Raw genomic sequence first — 16,160 nt, 5'->3', positions numbered from 1 at the left:
AACTGACACCTTCACCTTTTTCCCCTTTGTTTGACGAGATCCTCCCGCCCCCTACCTTTCCCAGAACCACTCCCCCTGAGATCCACGCCCCCGGGCCGGCCCAAACGACCCCCTCTCAATTGCTTGCACCCCCCCCCCCCCTGCCATGGCGGAGCAGACGCATCGTTTAACAAACTCCTGCCCGCGAACCGTCTGACAGTCGAGAAACCTTGTTTAGCTTGCGTCGAACCCCCATAGGCCTACGTAACCGGAGAAACAAATAAAAAAAACTCGAAAAAAGAAAGGCAAAAAATAATAATTGGCTTCCGAACCGTCCATACTTCTTCAGAAAAAAAACAGTGACCAATATCGGCTAAAATAATTACCACTGACTGGTCTCTACCTATTCAGAGCACCAAAGAAATACCCCCCCTCCCCTTCTCAAAAAAATAATAATGATAACAACAACAACAACAACAGTAGGACCAAAGAAACCGTCCAAGACGCACAAAAAAATAACGGAAAGAAACAAAGTAATTTTTTATTCTACCTTTCATAACCTTAACGACGACGCCACGTTGACATTCCCCGGGGTTAATAAGAACGAGCGAGCATTCAAGCAGGCGCACGCCCAACACCCGATACTTCTCACTCCACCGCACACCAGATATATATAAAGATGCAGATCTAGTGGCCAGTCGGTTAGTCCTCCTTACTGCCTGGAGGACTCCTTGCTCAGACACACACGCACAACCCATTCCACACGAATTAAAACACACACACACACACAGACACACACACACACACACACACACACGAATGCATTTGCACGCACGCAAGAATGCATATGCACGCACGCGCACACACAAGAACGCATATGCACGCACGCACGCACGCACACAAGAATGCATAAGCACGCACGCACGCACACAAGAATGCATAAGCACGCACGCACGCACAGAAGAATGCATACGCACGAACGCACACACACAAGAACGCATATGCACGCACGCGCACACACAAGAACGCATATGCACGCACGCACACACACAAGAATGCATATACACGCACGCACACACACAAGAATGCATATGCACGCACACACACATACACACAGCCACAGAACACCACACACACCAACACTCAAGCACAAACGCAAGCACAGAAACCTGCAGAAAAGCCTCAGCCTACAACAATCTATGAATCAGGCGCCGCGCCCTACGCCAGGCCTCGCCCTCCTCTCACGCGGCCGGCCCACGGATCCCGGAATGGTTTGCTTGCTTGCTCGCTCGCTTGCATGGTGCCCGAGATGCCTCCAGTCGGTGCTTGCGGTCAGGAGCAGCTTCCCACAAAAAACGTGCAACGGAAGGAACAACGACAGACGTGTAGGTTTACTGTATTTACTGTATTCTCACCACTGATATGTACGTCCATAAGTATACACTTTCATACATATATGGGCATTATGTGTATATATATATGTATATATATATAATATATATATACACATATATACATATCTGCATATTTATACATATATATACACACACACATATACATCTACATATATGATACATATATGAATAATCATATATATAGGTTATATACATATATACTTATATATACATATATATACAAATATACATATATAAACATACATAACAAGTACACATGTACATGTATGTGTGATATGTATGCATATATGGACATTATATATATGTATATAACATATACAGACTATACATATACATACATATCTATGTATATACACACATGTATACATATATATATAGGCTATACATATATGCATACATATATACATACACATATAAATAGGTTACATACATATATACTTATATATACGTATATATACAAATAAACATACATATTTATATACACATACATTGTTTATTTGTATATATATACACAAATAAACATACATATTTATATACACATACATATATATATATACAAATAAACATACACATACAAACATCTACATCCATACATGTATACCAGGGTTGGGTCCAAGTACAGGTGGCTGTACTTAAGTCCAAGTCCAAATGTTCAAGTACAAATACATGTACAGTCACTTTATTAGGTACTTAAGTCTAAGTCCATGCCATTGTACTTAAGTTAAAGTACAAGCAATTTCATAAAGGACGAAAGTTATTAATTTTTGTATTTACATATTAATGGTACACTGTTAAAAAGTGGACTTCGATATGGAAAAGTACATGGAAATTCTACCTTTATTTTAGCACAACATTTCTTTAATCACATTATTGCAAAACAAGAACATATACTTTATAAATAACTTGACTAAATAATATTCCATATGCTGCAAATGCAATAGAAAATTGTTGCAGAAAATAAAGGTTTCAGAGCATTAAAACTTGTCCCTTGTTCTATATTTATAATATAGTTTTATAACTAAAAATAGCAGATAAGTGCAGCCGATTTCATTGGACAAAAACTTGTTCTTCATATAATCATAGAACTACTTCATAAAATATTAGATGTAAGAAATTGAGAAAATACTTCATAATTATGCTCCTTCACACTATGTTACCCTACAAGATCATAACACTAATGTACGCATTTACCCAAAAAAGGTATCATCACAAACGTTCGCTAGAATCTACTCACCCTATATATTATGACTTCCTCAAATATAATGTACATGTTTGTACTTGAATGTACTAAGTACAAAGACAAGTGCAAGTACCATTGATTATTTTTAACTCAATGTACAAGTAAATGTAGTTGGACTCACCCCTGATATATACATATACATATATCTAAATATAAACATACATAAACTATATACATCTACATATATACATATATGCTTATATATACAAATACATAAATATAGGTTATATACACATATACAGGCTAAATATGTATATACACAGGCTAAATACAGATATATACAGGGTATATACATATGTATACAGGCTATATACATATGTATATATATTTACACATACATGTACATATACATATACAAAGACTATATAATACATTTAAGAATACTTACACACATGTATACATACATTTCCATATATACATACAAATGCCTATATACATAATATATACAAATATAAATATGTATACTTACATGTTTACAAATATAAATATGTATACATACATATACATATATATGTATACACATACTTACATATACATATAAAATATGGTAAACCACAACTTACATAACAGATAATTATGTATACACATCCTTACATATCCATATAAATATATGTATACACATACCTTAACATATACATATTAAATATTAATACACATACTGTACATAATACATATAAATATGTATACACTAACTTTACATATACATTTAAATAGTATACACATACTATACATATACATATAATATGTATACACATACTTCCATATACTTAAAATGTGTATAACACATACTTACATATACATATAAATATTATAAACACATACTTACAAAACCATATAAATATGTAGTAATCACATACTTACATATACATATAAATAAGTATACACATACTTACATATACATCTAAATAGTAACTCAACATACTTACATATACATATAATATGTAAACACTACTGACATACACAATAAATTGTATACACATTCTATACATTATACATATAAATATGTATACACATAACTTACTTAACATATAAATATGTATACACATACTTACATCAATCATATGTATACACATACTTACATATACATATAACTATGTATACACATACTACATATACATATAAATATGTAACACATCTTACATATACATATAAATATTAAACACATACTACAATAGACATATAAATATGTATACACATACTTACATATACATATAAATAGTATACACATACTAACATATAAATATGTATACACATACTTACATATACATATAAATATGTATACACATACTTACATATACATATAAATATGTATACACATAATAACATATACATATAAATATGTATACACATACTTACATATACATATAAATATGTATACACATACTTACATATACATATAAATATGTATACACATACTTACATATACATATAAATATGTATACACATACTTACATATACCTATAAATATGTATACACATACATACATATACATATAAATATGTATACACATACATACATATACATATAAATATGTATACACATACATACATATACATATAAATATGTATACACATACATACATATATATAAATATGTATACACATATATACATATACATATATGTATACACATACATACATATAAATATAAATATGTATACACATACATACATATACATATAAATATGTACACACATACATACATATACATACAAATATGTATACACATACATACATATACATAAAAATATGTATACACATACATACATATACATATAAATATATATACACATACATACATATACATATAAATATATATACACATACATACATATACATATAAATATATATACACATACATACATATACATATAAATATATATACACATACATACATATACATATATATATACACATACATACATATACATATAAATATGTATACACATACATACATATACATATAAATATGTATACACATACATACATATACATACAAATATGTATACACATACATACATATACATACAAATATGTATACACATACATACATATATGTATACACATACATACATATATGTATACACATACATACATATACATATAAATATGTATACACATACATACATATACATATAAATATGTATACACATATATATACATGTAAATATGTATACACATATATATACATATAAATATGTATACACATATATACATACAAGTATGTATACACATATATACATATAAGTATGTATACACATACATACATATACATATAAATATGTATACACATACATGCATATACATATACAAATGTATACACATACATACATATACAAATAAATATGTATACACATACATATATATACATATAAACATGTATACACATACATATATATACATATAGATATGTATACATATAGATATATACATGTTTATATACATATATACATGTTTATATACATATATACCTGTTTATATACATATACATAAATATATACATATATGTATAAATTTAAATTTATATGTATATATATATTTATGTATATATTTAATATAAATATATGTATATATAAATATATATACATAATATGTATACATGTGAATGAGTATATATGTAATATGTATATATATATGTATAAACAAAAAAATGTATTTGTATATATTAATAAATATATATGCATATATAAATATATACAATGTATATATATGTATAAATATACATAAATACACAGATATATATTCATATAAATATAAATATATATTGATGTATATATAAATATATATATATATATCAATGTAGATATAGGTATGTATATATCTGTGTGCATGTATGTGTATATATGTATAAACAAAATATCTACATATGTATCTATATAAAAATATATAATGTAAACATACATGTATGTATACATATATATGCATAGATATACATACACATAGACATATACATATATTTATAATGTATACATGTATGTATACATATATATGCATAGATATACATACACATAGACATATACATATATTTATAATGTATACATGTATATATACATATACACATATACATGCATACATACATATACATAAATACATGCATACATACACATACATATATACATGCATACATACACATACATATATACATGCATACATACACATACATATATACATGCATACATACACATACATATATACATGCATACATACATATACATATATATTTGCATACATACAAATGCATATATACATGCATACATACAAATACATATATACATGCATACATACAAATACATATATACATGCATACATACAAATACATACATACATGCATACATACAAATACATACATACATGTATATATATACAAATACATACATACATGTATATATATACAAATACATACATACATGTATATATATACAAATACATACATACATGTATATATATACAAATACATACATACATGTATATATATACAAATACATACATACATGTATATATATACAAATACATACATACATGTATATATATACAAATACATACATACATGTATATATATACAAATACATACATACATGTATATATATACAAATACATACATACATGTATATATATACAAATACATACATACATGTATATATATACAAATACATACATACATGTATATATATACAAATACATACATACATGTATATATATACAAATACATACATACATGTATATATATACAAATACATACATACATGTATATATATACAAATGCATACATACATGTATATATATACAAATACATACATACATGTATATATATACAAATACATACATACATGTATATATATATACAAATACATACATACATGTATATATATACAAATACATACATACATGTATATATATATATACAAATACATACATACATGTATATATATACACAAATACATACATACATGTATATATATATATACACAAATACATACATACATGTATATATATATATACAAATACATACATACATGTCTATATATACAAATACATACATACATGTATATATATACAAATACATACATACATGTATATATATATATACAAATACATACATACATGTATATATATACAAATACATACATACATGTATATATATACAAATACATACATACATGTATATATATACAAATGCATACATACATGTATATATACAAATACATACATACATGTATATACAAATACATACATACATGTATATATACAAATACATACATACATGTATATATACAAATACATTTATACATACATGTATATATACAAATACATACATACATACATGTATATATACAAATACATACATAAATTTATATATACAAATACATACATAAATTTATATATACAAATACATACATACATACATGTATATATACAAATACAAACATACATCTATATAAGTATATGTATGTATGCATGTATATATGTATATGTATGTATATATATACATATACATATATTATATATATACATATACATATATTATATATATACATATACATATATTATATATATACATATATTATATATATACATATATTATATATATATACATATACATATATTATATATATACATATATTATATATATATACATATACATATATTATATATATACATATACATATATTATATATATACATATACATATATTATATATATACATATACATATATTATATATATACGTATACATATATTATATATATATACATATACATATATTATATATATACATATACATATATTATATATATACGTATACATATATTATATATATACGTATACATATATTATATATATACATATACATATATATATTATATATACATATACATATATATATTATATATACATATACATATATATATTATATATACATATACATATATATATTATATATACATATACATATATATATTATATATACATATACATATATATATATTATATATACATATACATATATATATTATATATACATATACATATATATATTATATATACATATACATATATATATTATATATACATATACATATATATATTATATATACATATACATATATATATTATATATACATATACATATATATATTATATATACATATACATATATATATTATATATACATATATATATTATATATACATATACATATATATATTATATATACATATACATATATATATTATATATACATATACATATATATATTATATATACATATACATATTATATATACATATACACATATATATTATATATACATATACACATATATATTATGTATACATATATATATTATATATACATATACACATATATATTATGTATACATATATATATTATATATACATATACATATATATATTATATATACATATACATATATATATTATATATACATATACACATATATATTATATATACATATACACATATATATTATATATACATATACACATATATATTATATATACATATACATATTATATATACATATACATATATATTATATATGCATATACATAATATATATTATATATGCATATACATAATATATATTATATATGCATATACATAATATATATTATATATGCATATACATATATATTTTATATATATACATATATATTATATATATATATACATATATATTATATATACACAATTATATATATATATTAAATATATACATATATATTATATATATACATATATATTATATATATACAAATATATATATATATTATATATATACATATATATTATATATATACAAATATATATATATATATTATATATATACATATATATAATATATATACATATATATTATATATAACCATATACATATATATATCATATATATTATATATATACACATTTACATACATTCATTTATATATATAAACATATACATATATGTATTATATATATATATATTATATACATTATATATATCATATACATTATATATATCATACACATTATATATATTATATATATCATATACATCATATATATTACATATATCATATACATCATATATATTACATATATCATATACATCATATATATTATATATATCATATACATCATATATATTATATATATCATATACATCATATATATTATATATATCATATACATTATATATATTATATATATCATATACATTATATATATTATATATATCATATACATTATATATATTATATATATTATATATATCATATACATTATATATATTATATATATCATATACATTATATATATCATATATATCATATACATTATATATATCATATACATTATATATATCATATATATTATATATATTATATATATCATATACATTATATATATGTTATATATCATATACATTATATATATATGTTATATATCATATACATTATATATATTATATATATCATATACATTATATATATTATATATATCATATACATTATATATATTATATATATCATATACATTATATATATTATATATATCATATACATTATATATATTATATATATCATATACATTATATATATTATATATATCATATACATTATATATATTATATATATCATATACATTATATATATTATATATATCATATACATTATATATATTATATATATCATATACATTATATATATTATATATATCATATACATTATATATATTATATATATATTATATATATATTATATATATATTATATATATATTATATATATTATATATATATATATTATACATTATATATATCATATATATGACCTTACAAAAGTATTAATACACACACAGCCAACAAGCCAAAGTGAGTTTACATATGAACACCCAAAACTTAGTGTTGCGTAACCCGGCCGACAGCGGCAGAGAACCGCGAGGCCGGAATCAGCTGACCGTTAGGCGAGCGAGAGATCAGCTGTTCGCGCGAGAGAATCAGCTGTCTGTGGCCCAGCGCCGATCAGCCGTCTTCTCCACATGTTCTCCGCTCGAGTCAGTTTGTGCCGGCTTTAGGGCGCCAATCAACCTCATGACGATTTCAACTGCTGACGAGGAGGTCACGTGACGAGAGGAGTGCCAAATGAACTTCACTGACTAAATATTTGATTGGTATTAACGCCAACCTTCTGCCATGACACCTTATGTTTGTTAGTACGATTCGAACGTTTGGAATGGTGCAATACCGTCGTTTTACTACAAAACAAATGATATAATGAAAGGAATGGAAAGAGCCAGTGAATAATCCTTTGGGTAAACAAATATACTAGAGTAAATACCACTATCGCATTTTTGTCACATCCTTATGGTATGCGACAGAAAATGCGTTGATAATTGACTTTTTTTTTTTTATCATCAACGACCATCATGTTGATCAGCCAACCAGAAACCGGCACGAGACTGTGGGCGGGGTTAGGGTCGTCACCCTCGGGTCGTTGAGACGAGAGATGGAGGGAAGTAGAGGGGTACGGGAGAGGTAAGGAAGGAGAGGAAGAGAAGTTTGCGGAGAAGAGGGAGAGGAGGGAGAGGTGGGGTGGGAAGAGTTGAGGAAGACGAAATAGGGGAGGAAGGTGAGAAGGAGGAGAGGAAGGTGAGGAGGAGGAGGAGAGGAAGGTGAGGAGGAGGAGGAGAGGAAGGTGAGGAGGAGGAGGAGAGGAAGGGGAGGAGGAGGAGAGGAAGGGGAGGAGGAGGAGAAGCATAGGTAGGGGAGGAGAAGCAGAGGTAGGGGAGAAGGGGGAGAAGGGGGAGAGGTAGGGGAGAAGGGGGAGAGGAAGGGGAGTGGGCAGCAGGGAGGGCTGGAGGGTCGGGCAGCAGGGAGGGCTGGAGGGTCAGGCAGCAGGTAGCGACCGATGACTCATCCGTCGAAAGCCACCTGCATTATCACTCCCAGATACAACTAACTTTTTTCTTCTTCCTCTTCACGTATACCTTTCAAAACCTCAGTTAGGGATAAGAATTACTCTCAACGCCTTTCCGACGTTCACACTTGGAATACATCTCGTCCCCTTCTCACGCATTTATATAACTGAAGGAAGAAAAGCTTGCACAACGTGGATTGATAACACATTTCCGCTGCGTGTTATTCATCTTTAACTCTTCTTTCGCTTCATTTTCCTGTATTTTTCCCCCTCTGCTGGAATAGCACCACCCTTGTGATTTCTGAAGCAAAATGCATGGCGTTTTGGCAAGATCATTTCTAACATTCAGGTCTATACTACTGTAAATACTTTCCAAGATTCGGATATACGAGTACACGCTTGGTAATTATGAAGCAATATACGTGCTTTTGAAGACATTTTTCTCAACATTTTAATCCCTAAACCTTTCGACTGGAAGTGCGTCTTTTAAAAGATACTGCCGTTTTCTCATGAACCACAACCGAAATTAGAAAACCAAAATCATCATCCAGTTAATGTGGGAAAACCGACAAACTTCGCCTTGTTTTCACAAAGGAAGTGAAAGGAAACGTTTTACGTACGTTATGACTGGGACGTGCATAGGCCTATCTCAGGGGACTGAAAGAACATGTATCTTGCCGGGTACTTACAGGGGTTGAAGACGGCGAAGTTGGCTCGGGTCGCCGCGGAGACCACGTACTTCCGACCCGCCGTGACCCGCGCCTCCTGCACGGGCGGGGCCGACGCCTCCACGGTCACCAGCTGAGGAGGAGGGGTCACTTCCCTCGGGGGCGTGGGCTCCCTCGAAATTGGGGTGGGCACTTTGGGCGGCGGGGTGGGCTCCCTGGGAGGCGGGGTGGGTTCCCTGGGTGTTGGAGTGGGCACCTTGGGTGGTGGGGTGGGCTCCCTGGGTGGTGGGGTGGGCTCCCGGGGGGGCGGTGTGGGCTCCCTGGGCGTGGGCGTAGGCACCTTGGGCGGTGGGGTGGGTTCCCTGGGTGGAGGGGTGGGTTCCCTCGGAGGCGGGGTGGGTTCCCTTGGTGGAGGTGTGGGCTCCTTGGGCGTTGGGGTAGGCACCTTGGGCGGAGGGGTGGGCTCCCTCGGTGGAGGAGTGGGTTCCTTGGGTGGCGGAGTGGGTTCCTTGGGTGGGGGAGTGGGTTCCCTCGGGGTTGGGGTGGGCACCTTGGGTGGGGGAGTGGGTTCACGCGGAGGGGTGGGCTCCCTGCGAACTGGGCTAGGCTCCCTCCTGGCGAAGGGGTCGGGGCTGGGCTCCCTCCTGCCGAAGGGCTCCGGGCTGGGCTCCCTCCTGCCGAAGGGCTCCGGGCTGGGCTCCTTGGGGACGGCGAAGGGGTCGGCCTCCTTCAGGCCGAACAGGTCCACCTCGCCTTTGGCCAGGGGGTCCAGGGGCGCCTCCTTGACAAGGGGCTCGGGGCTGGGCTCGCGCTTGGGCGCCGGGGCAAAGCTTTCGGGGGCCACAAGGGGCTCGGCCAGCGTCTCCACCGCAGGAGGCTGGGAGCTGAAGGGGTCGAAAGAGGCCAGGGCCTCACTGTGGGGTTCCTCGGCGCCCTTGCCCTCGGTGGCCAAAAATTTGGTGGCCTCCGCCGCCAGGACGTCGTCAGCGCCGCTGAGCACGGGAGAGACGGGCTTGGCCTCCGTCTGCGTCGGCGGGGGGAGGTCGTCCAGGATGGAGGCGACGGCAGGTGGCGGGGCTGACGACGGACCTGTGTCAGCCTGGGTGGCGGCTGGCGCATCAGCTGACGGCGCTACGGAGGATTCGGCTTTTCCCGAGAACGGATCGGCTGACAGGGAGAAGGAGGCGAAGGCGTCGCTGGGCGCGGTATCCTTGGCAGCAGGGTCGCTGGCCGTCGCCTCCAGCCTGAAGGGGTCGCTGGCGAAGGGCGGCGCGGCCGACGAGAGCAGGCCTGTGTCGAAGGCGGGGCTGGAGTCGAGCGTGACCCCACCGGTGAAGGAGGTGCTGTCGGGCGCCATGGAGGAGGCCTGGGACACGAGGTCGCCCATGAGCCCGGCGGCCGCCTGGAAGCCCTGGGCCACAGGAGGGAGCTGGTCGGCCTCGACCTTCTCGAAGTCGTCGAGGTTGAGCGAGTCTCGATTCGATCCGGGCGCCTCTGGCTTCTGGCTGGAGTCCACTGCACTGTTACTCGACATGTTGGAGAAGTGATCAAAGTCAGACATGTTGCCGATTCCTTCTGACACGTTACAGGCTACGGTTCAACACAGAACACGAAACTAGCGGTGGTCCCGAGCGCGAGTGTGAGGTGTCCCTGCACGCACTCGACACACGCTGTCTTGCTCCACGACGCGACCGCCCCCTTGCACTCGGCGCCATGACGGGCCGCACCTGCCGATCTTTGCTCGCATTTTGAACGCGCTTTCTGTCTTTCCTGGAATGAACAAGTTTCCCATTTAGTTGGAACTTGTGTCCTTAACATTACTAATAAAATTTCCATACAAACCAAGTCTCAAAACGCACATAAAAAATAAGTCCAAGTAAAACAATAACGAAAACTCACGCGGCGTGCTGATTGGCCGAGAAGAAGCGGGTCGTTCGGATGAACCAATCAGAGGAGTTTCGGGCGCCTCATGAGCCCCCCTCGCCGTGGACACCTAAACATGGTGGCGCACAGCGAGCTCGACCAGGTCCCACGACAAAAACTATTAAACCAACAGGGATATTCATCATGTAGCAAAGAAAATGCAGCGGCCAACGACATCCAAGAGCCAGAGGAAAAGATCTGCCACCAGGTTAGCGCCGTTCCCTTCGTAAATAGCATAGAAATCGTGTTGTCAATTCAGGTCACGGGACGGGGAGGACTCGCACCACTCCCAGCTCCTGCTCATGACATTCCTTTTAATTACCTCGCTCGTGCTTAGGAAATAGTGAAATGCGCACTTCCCTCGCCCATGCCTCGCTCAGCACTGCAATAAACACCATAATCTGTTCACAACCCCCTACTCAAACTACGAGAAGCAACAGAAGGAAAAGAAAATACGAGGCGTGGAATGCCAGGAGGAATGTCACGTCGATTGATATTGCTTAATTTTTAATCGTGTCACAACCTCCTTTATCGTGTCGAGTGAGGCTCGGGTCGCGTCATGAGTACGTCGCCGAGGCAGTCGACCTGAACTCATGAGAGAAGAAATTGAAAGTCGAGGGGATATTTAGTTTTATATTATTTCTCTTATTTATCTTTTTTATTGAACTTTACAATGGGCAAAGGAACCGATATGGTAAGAGGCAGTTTTTTTTGTTTTTCTCTTGTGATTTTATTTCGGTTTGGGCTTAGGGATCGGCAGTCTGTGAGAACCTTGTTTTTTGTTGGAAAGAAGGTAATAGACTTTATTTTTCCTTTTTTTCTGTTTTATTGTTTGAAGCGTGACACTCATTTTTTTCCTCAATATTTATTTTAGTAGCTTATCATGTTAGCTCAATCAGTGTTACGTATACTACTTAGATTTACTTTTCCAAAAGTTGTGTAAGGGAAAACTTCATGATGTGGAAGTTTCCTGAAAGTTCTTGCTGAAAATTCTGTGACCTCAGTAGTCTCCAGTAATACATTTCTAAAATATATCATTAGATTAGAAGTCTCCCCTTTAAATATAAATCCCTCCAAGAATTGTGTGGTTGAAGAGTTTTGAAAAGAGAAATAATATTAAGGTTTAATAATGGAATGCTGCAGGTGGTATGACATAACTCAAGCCTGGGTGTGGTTGCAGTGGTGTCAATACTCAGAGAAAGGGAGATTATTCAATTTTCCTAGTCATACACAATGGGAGTATTCTTGGGCAAAATAGGCAGGATATTTTGTATATACTAAAAGCATGTGCAAATGAGTAAGAATTCAAGAGTGTAGGTGTTAGTGTGACAGCTGTTGGAAAGACAGATTCCGGTCTGCTGGTTTGAGCCCTCTCTGTGGATGCAGGCCAGGTAGAAGTGCCATGCATCAACCCACACCAAGTTTCTGATATTTGAAGTGCTTGAAGTGAAAATATTTATTAAGGTTTAGAAATTGTGCGCTAATGTTTTTTTTTTTGTACTTTTTCCCCAAACGTGGTCATAATCATATTTGGATTGATATTATATTTCAAGCAATGCTTTAATTACTCTCCAAGGATTAATTTCATTATGTCAGAGTCATAAGTGAAACTTTAGATATAATAATGACGATCATAATAGTATGATAAGAAGTGTATGGCTGTTGACAAGTCTGATATACAATGGAAGTGAATGAGATAAATGGCTACAAGATACCTGCAGTACCTTACATAACAGATTTTTCTCTTTTAAAATCTGAAGTTGAAGCCACTAAGCTATGGCCAATTGAAGAAAACGGACAAAATGTTGTAGTTGTCAGTACAAGAAATCATCTGCAGACATGGTAAAAGAAAAAGGCTGCAGGAAACAGTGTTCAAAGCCCAAATCCAGTCAGAGCTCTCAAATTTCAGCTCTATTTTGCCATGCATGTGAAGGTAAAAAGAATGTTTAGCAAGGGATGCTAGGAGGTAAAGCCACAATCGACCTAACCCTCGGTCGGTACCTGAAAGACACACCCACTCACAGCAACTTAAATTCTTGAAAAAATTGTGACATGGACTTAGGGACTTCGTACAAACTCTGGACAGTACATTTGTATCGTAAAGAATTGCCCAGAAAACTATACTGGCAAAGTTTAAAACAAAACTACTTGGAACTGTTAAGAAGTTCCTTAATCTTAAACCCAGCCATAAACTGCTTGACAATTACTACAGCCTCCATGCATTCTGGAAAGGGAAGTTACCTTGCGAATGTATATTATAACTTTTTTTATAAATTTGTGTAAGTTGGATTACAAAGCATTGGCATCTGCTAAGCTATTGACTCCTCTTTACTCCCATTACATACTGAATCTCACATATTTGTCAGTTTTTATAATGATTATCACTGCATTATAGGATTAGGAATGAAAAACTAAAATAATAGGCTTTACTTCAATACCAGATAGGATCAATGGGGTTCAAGAATTGACTCTCATGTGTCAGTATCACCAATTATCAGTTTCGTTAAAATTAGTGTAGATAATTGAATTAAGACCAGTTTTTCAAGTGTGTGTGTGAAATGGATTGTATTGAAATTGTACAATTACTGCTGCAAGGAAATTTTTGGTTGAAAAGAGAAGTCCATAACTATGTTAATTCAGATTTTTTTCTTTCTTTTAATAAGCCTCAGAATCATTGCATGATGAATATTATCTAATTTTAATGACAGATTCTATGCCTAATATGACTGTCATTTATTATAATTATGATTGAAATTATATTAAGTGTAGATATCAATCACTACTAAAGGAAGTATAGATTAGAATATAAATGCACTTGTCAAGGCCACAATATATGTTTGTTAGTAGTTTGAATGCTCAACCAAACTCAAAGTTATGAACACAAGTATCAAGGCCATACAGTGTATTTCTTTATGTCTTGAACCCTCCCAGGATATTAGTCATGTCCTTTAAGTAGGCTGTAATTATAGTTTGAAGTCATTTAATTCTATCTTTGTTTTGCTTCTCCTGCTCTTCCTCT

At 33.0% G+C, this 16,160-nt stretch overlaps 2 protein-coding genes across 6 annotated transcripts in view; one reads left to right on the top strand and one right to left on the bottom strand.

Annotated features, from left to right (window-relative positions):
* LOC125047813 (reticulon-1-like) overlaps nt 1–12,904 on the bottom strand; it is a 96,386-nt gene extending 83,482 nt beyond the window's left edge. Inside the window, exon 1 of the mRNA XM_047646303.1 lies at nt 11,240–12,904. Within this exon, the coding sequence (XP_047502259.1) occupies nt 11,240–12,779 (1,540 nt within the window). The 5' untranslated portion in view covers nt 12,780–12,904. The remainder of the gene's footprint in view (nt 1–11,239) is intronic.
* Nucleotides 12,905–13,172: 268 nt separating this feature from the next.
* The window catches only part of LOC125047814 (serine palmitoyltransferase 2-like), a 44,911-nt gene continuing 41,923 nt past the window's right edge, over nt 13,173–16,160 (top strand). For 4 of the 5 annotated variants that reach the window (XM_047646306.1, XM_047646307.1, XM_047646304.1 and 1 more), the window contains exon 1: nt 13,173–13,349. In XM_047646306.1, coding sequence (XP_047502262.1) covers nt 13,188–13,349 — 162 coding nt within the window. In that variant the 5' untranslated portion in view covers nt 13,173–13,187. Of the gene's footprint in view, nt 13,350–13,681; nt 13,836–16,160 lie in introns of those variants that run through there. The other variant, XM_047646308.1, reaches the window with a different exon arrangement.

Source organism: Penaeus chinensis, chromosome 42, assembly GCF_019202785.1.
Source record: "Penaeus chinensis breed Huanghai No. 1 chromosome 42, ASM1920278v2, whole genome shotgun sequence".
In the NCBI taxonomy this organism is placed as follows: domain Eukaryota; kingdom Metazoa; phylum Arthropoda; class Malacostraca; order Decapoda; family Penaeidae; genus Penaeus; species Penaeus chinensis.
This window is presented reverse-complemented; position numbering and strand designations above follow the sequence as displayed.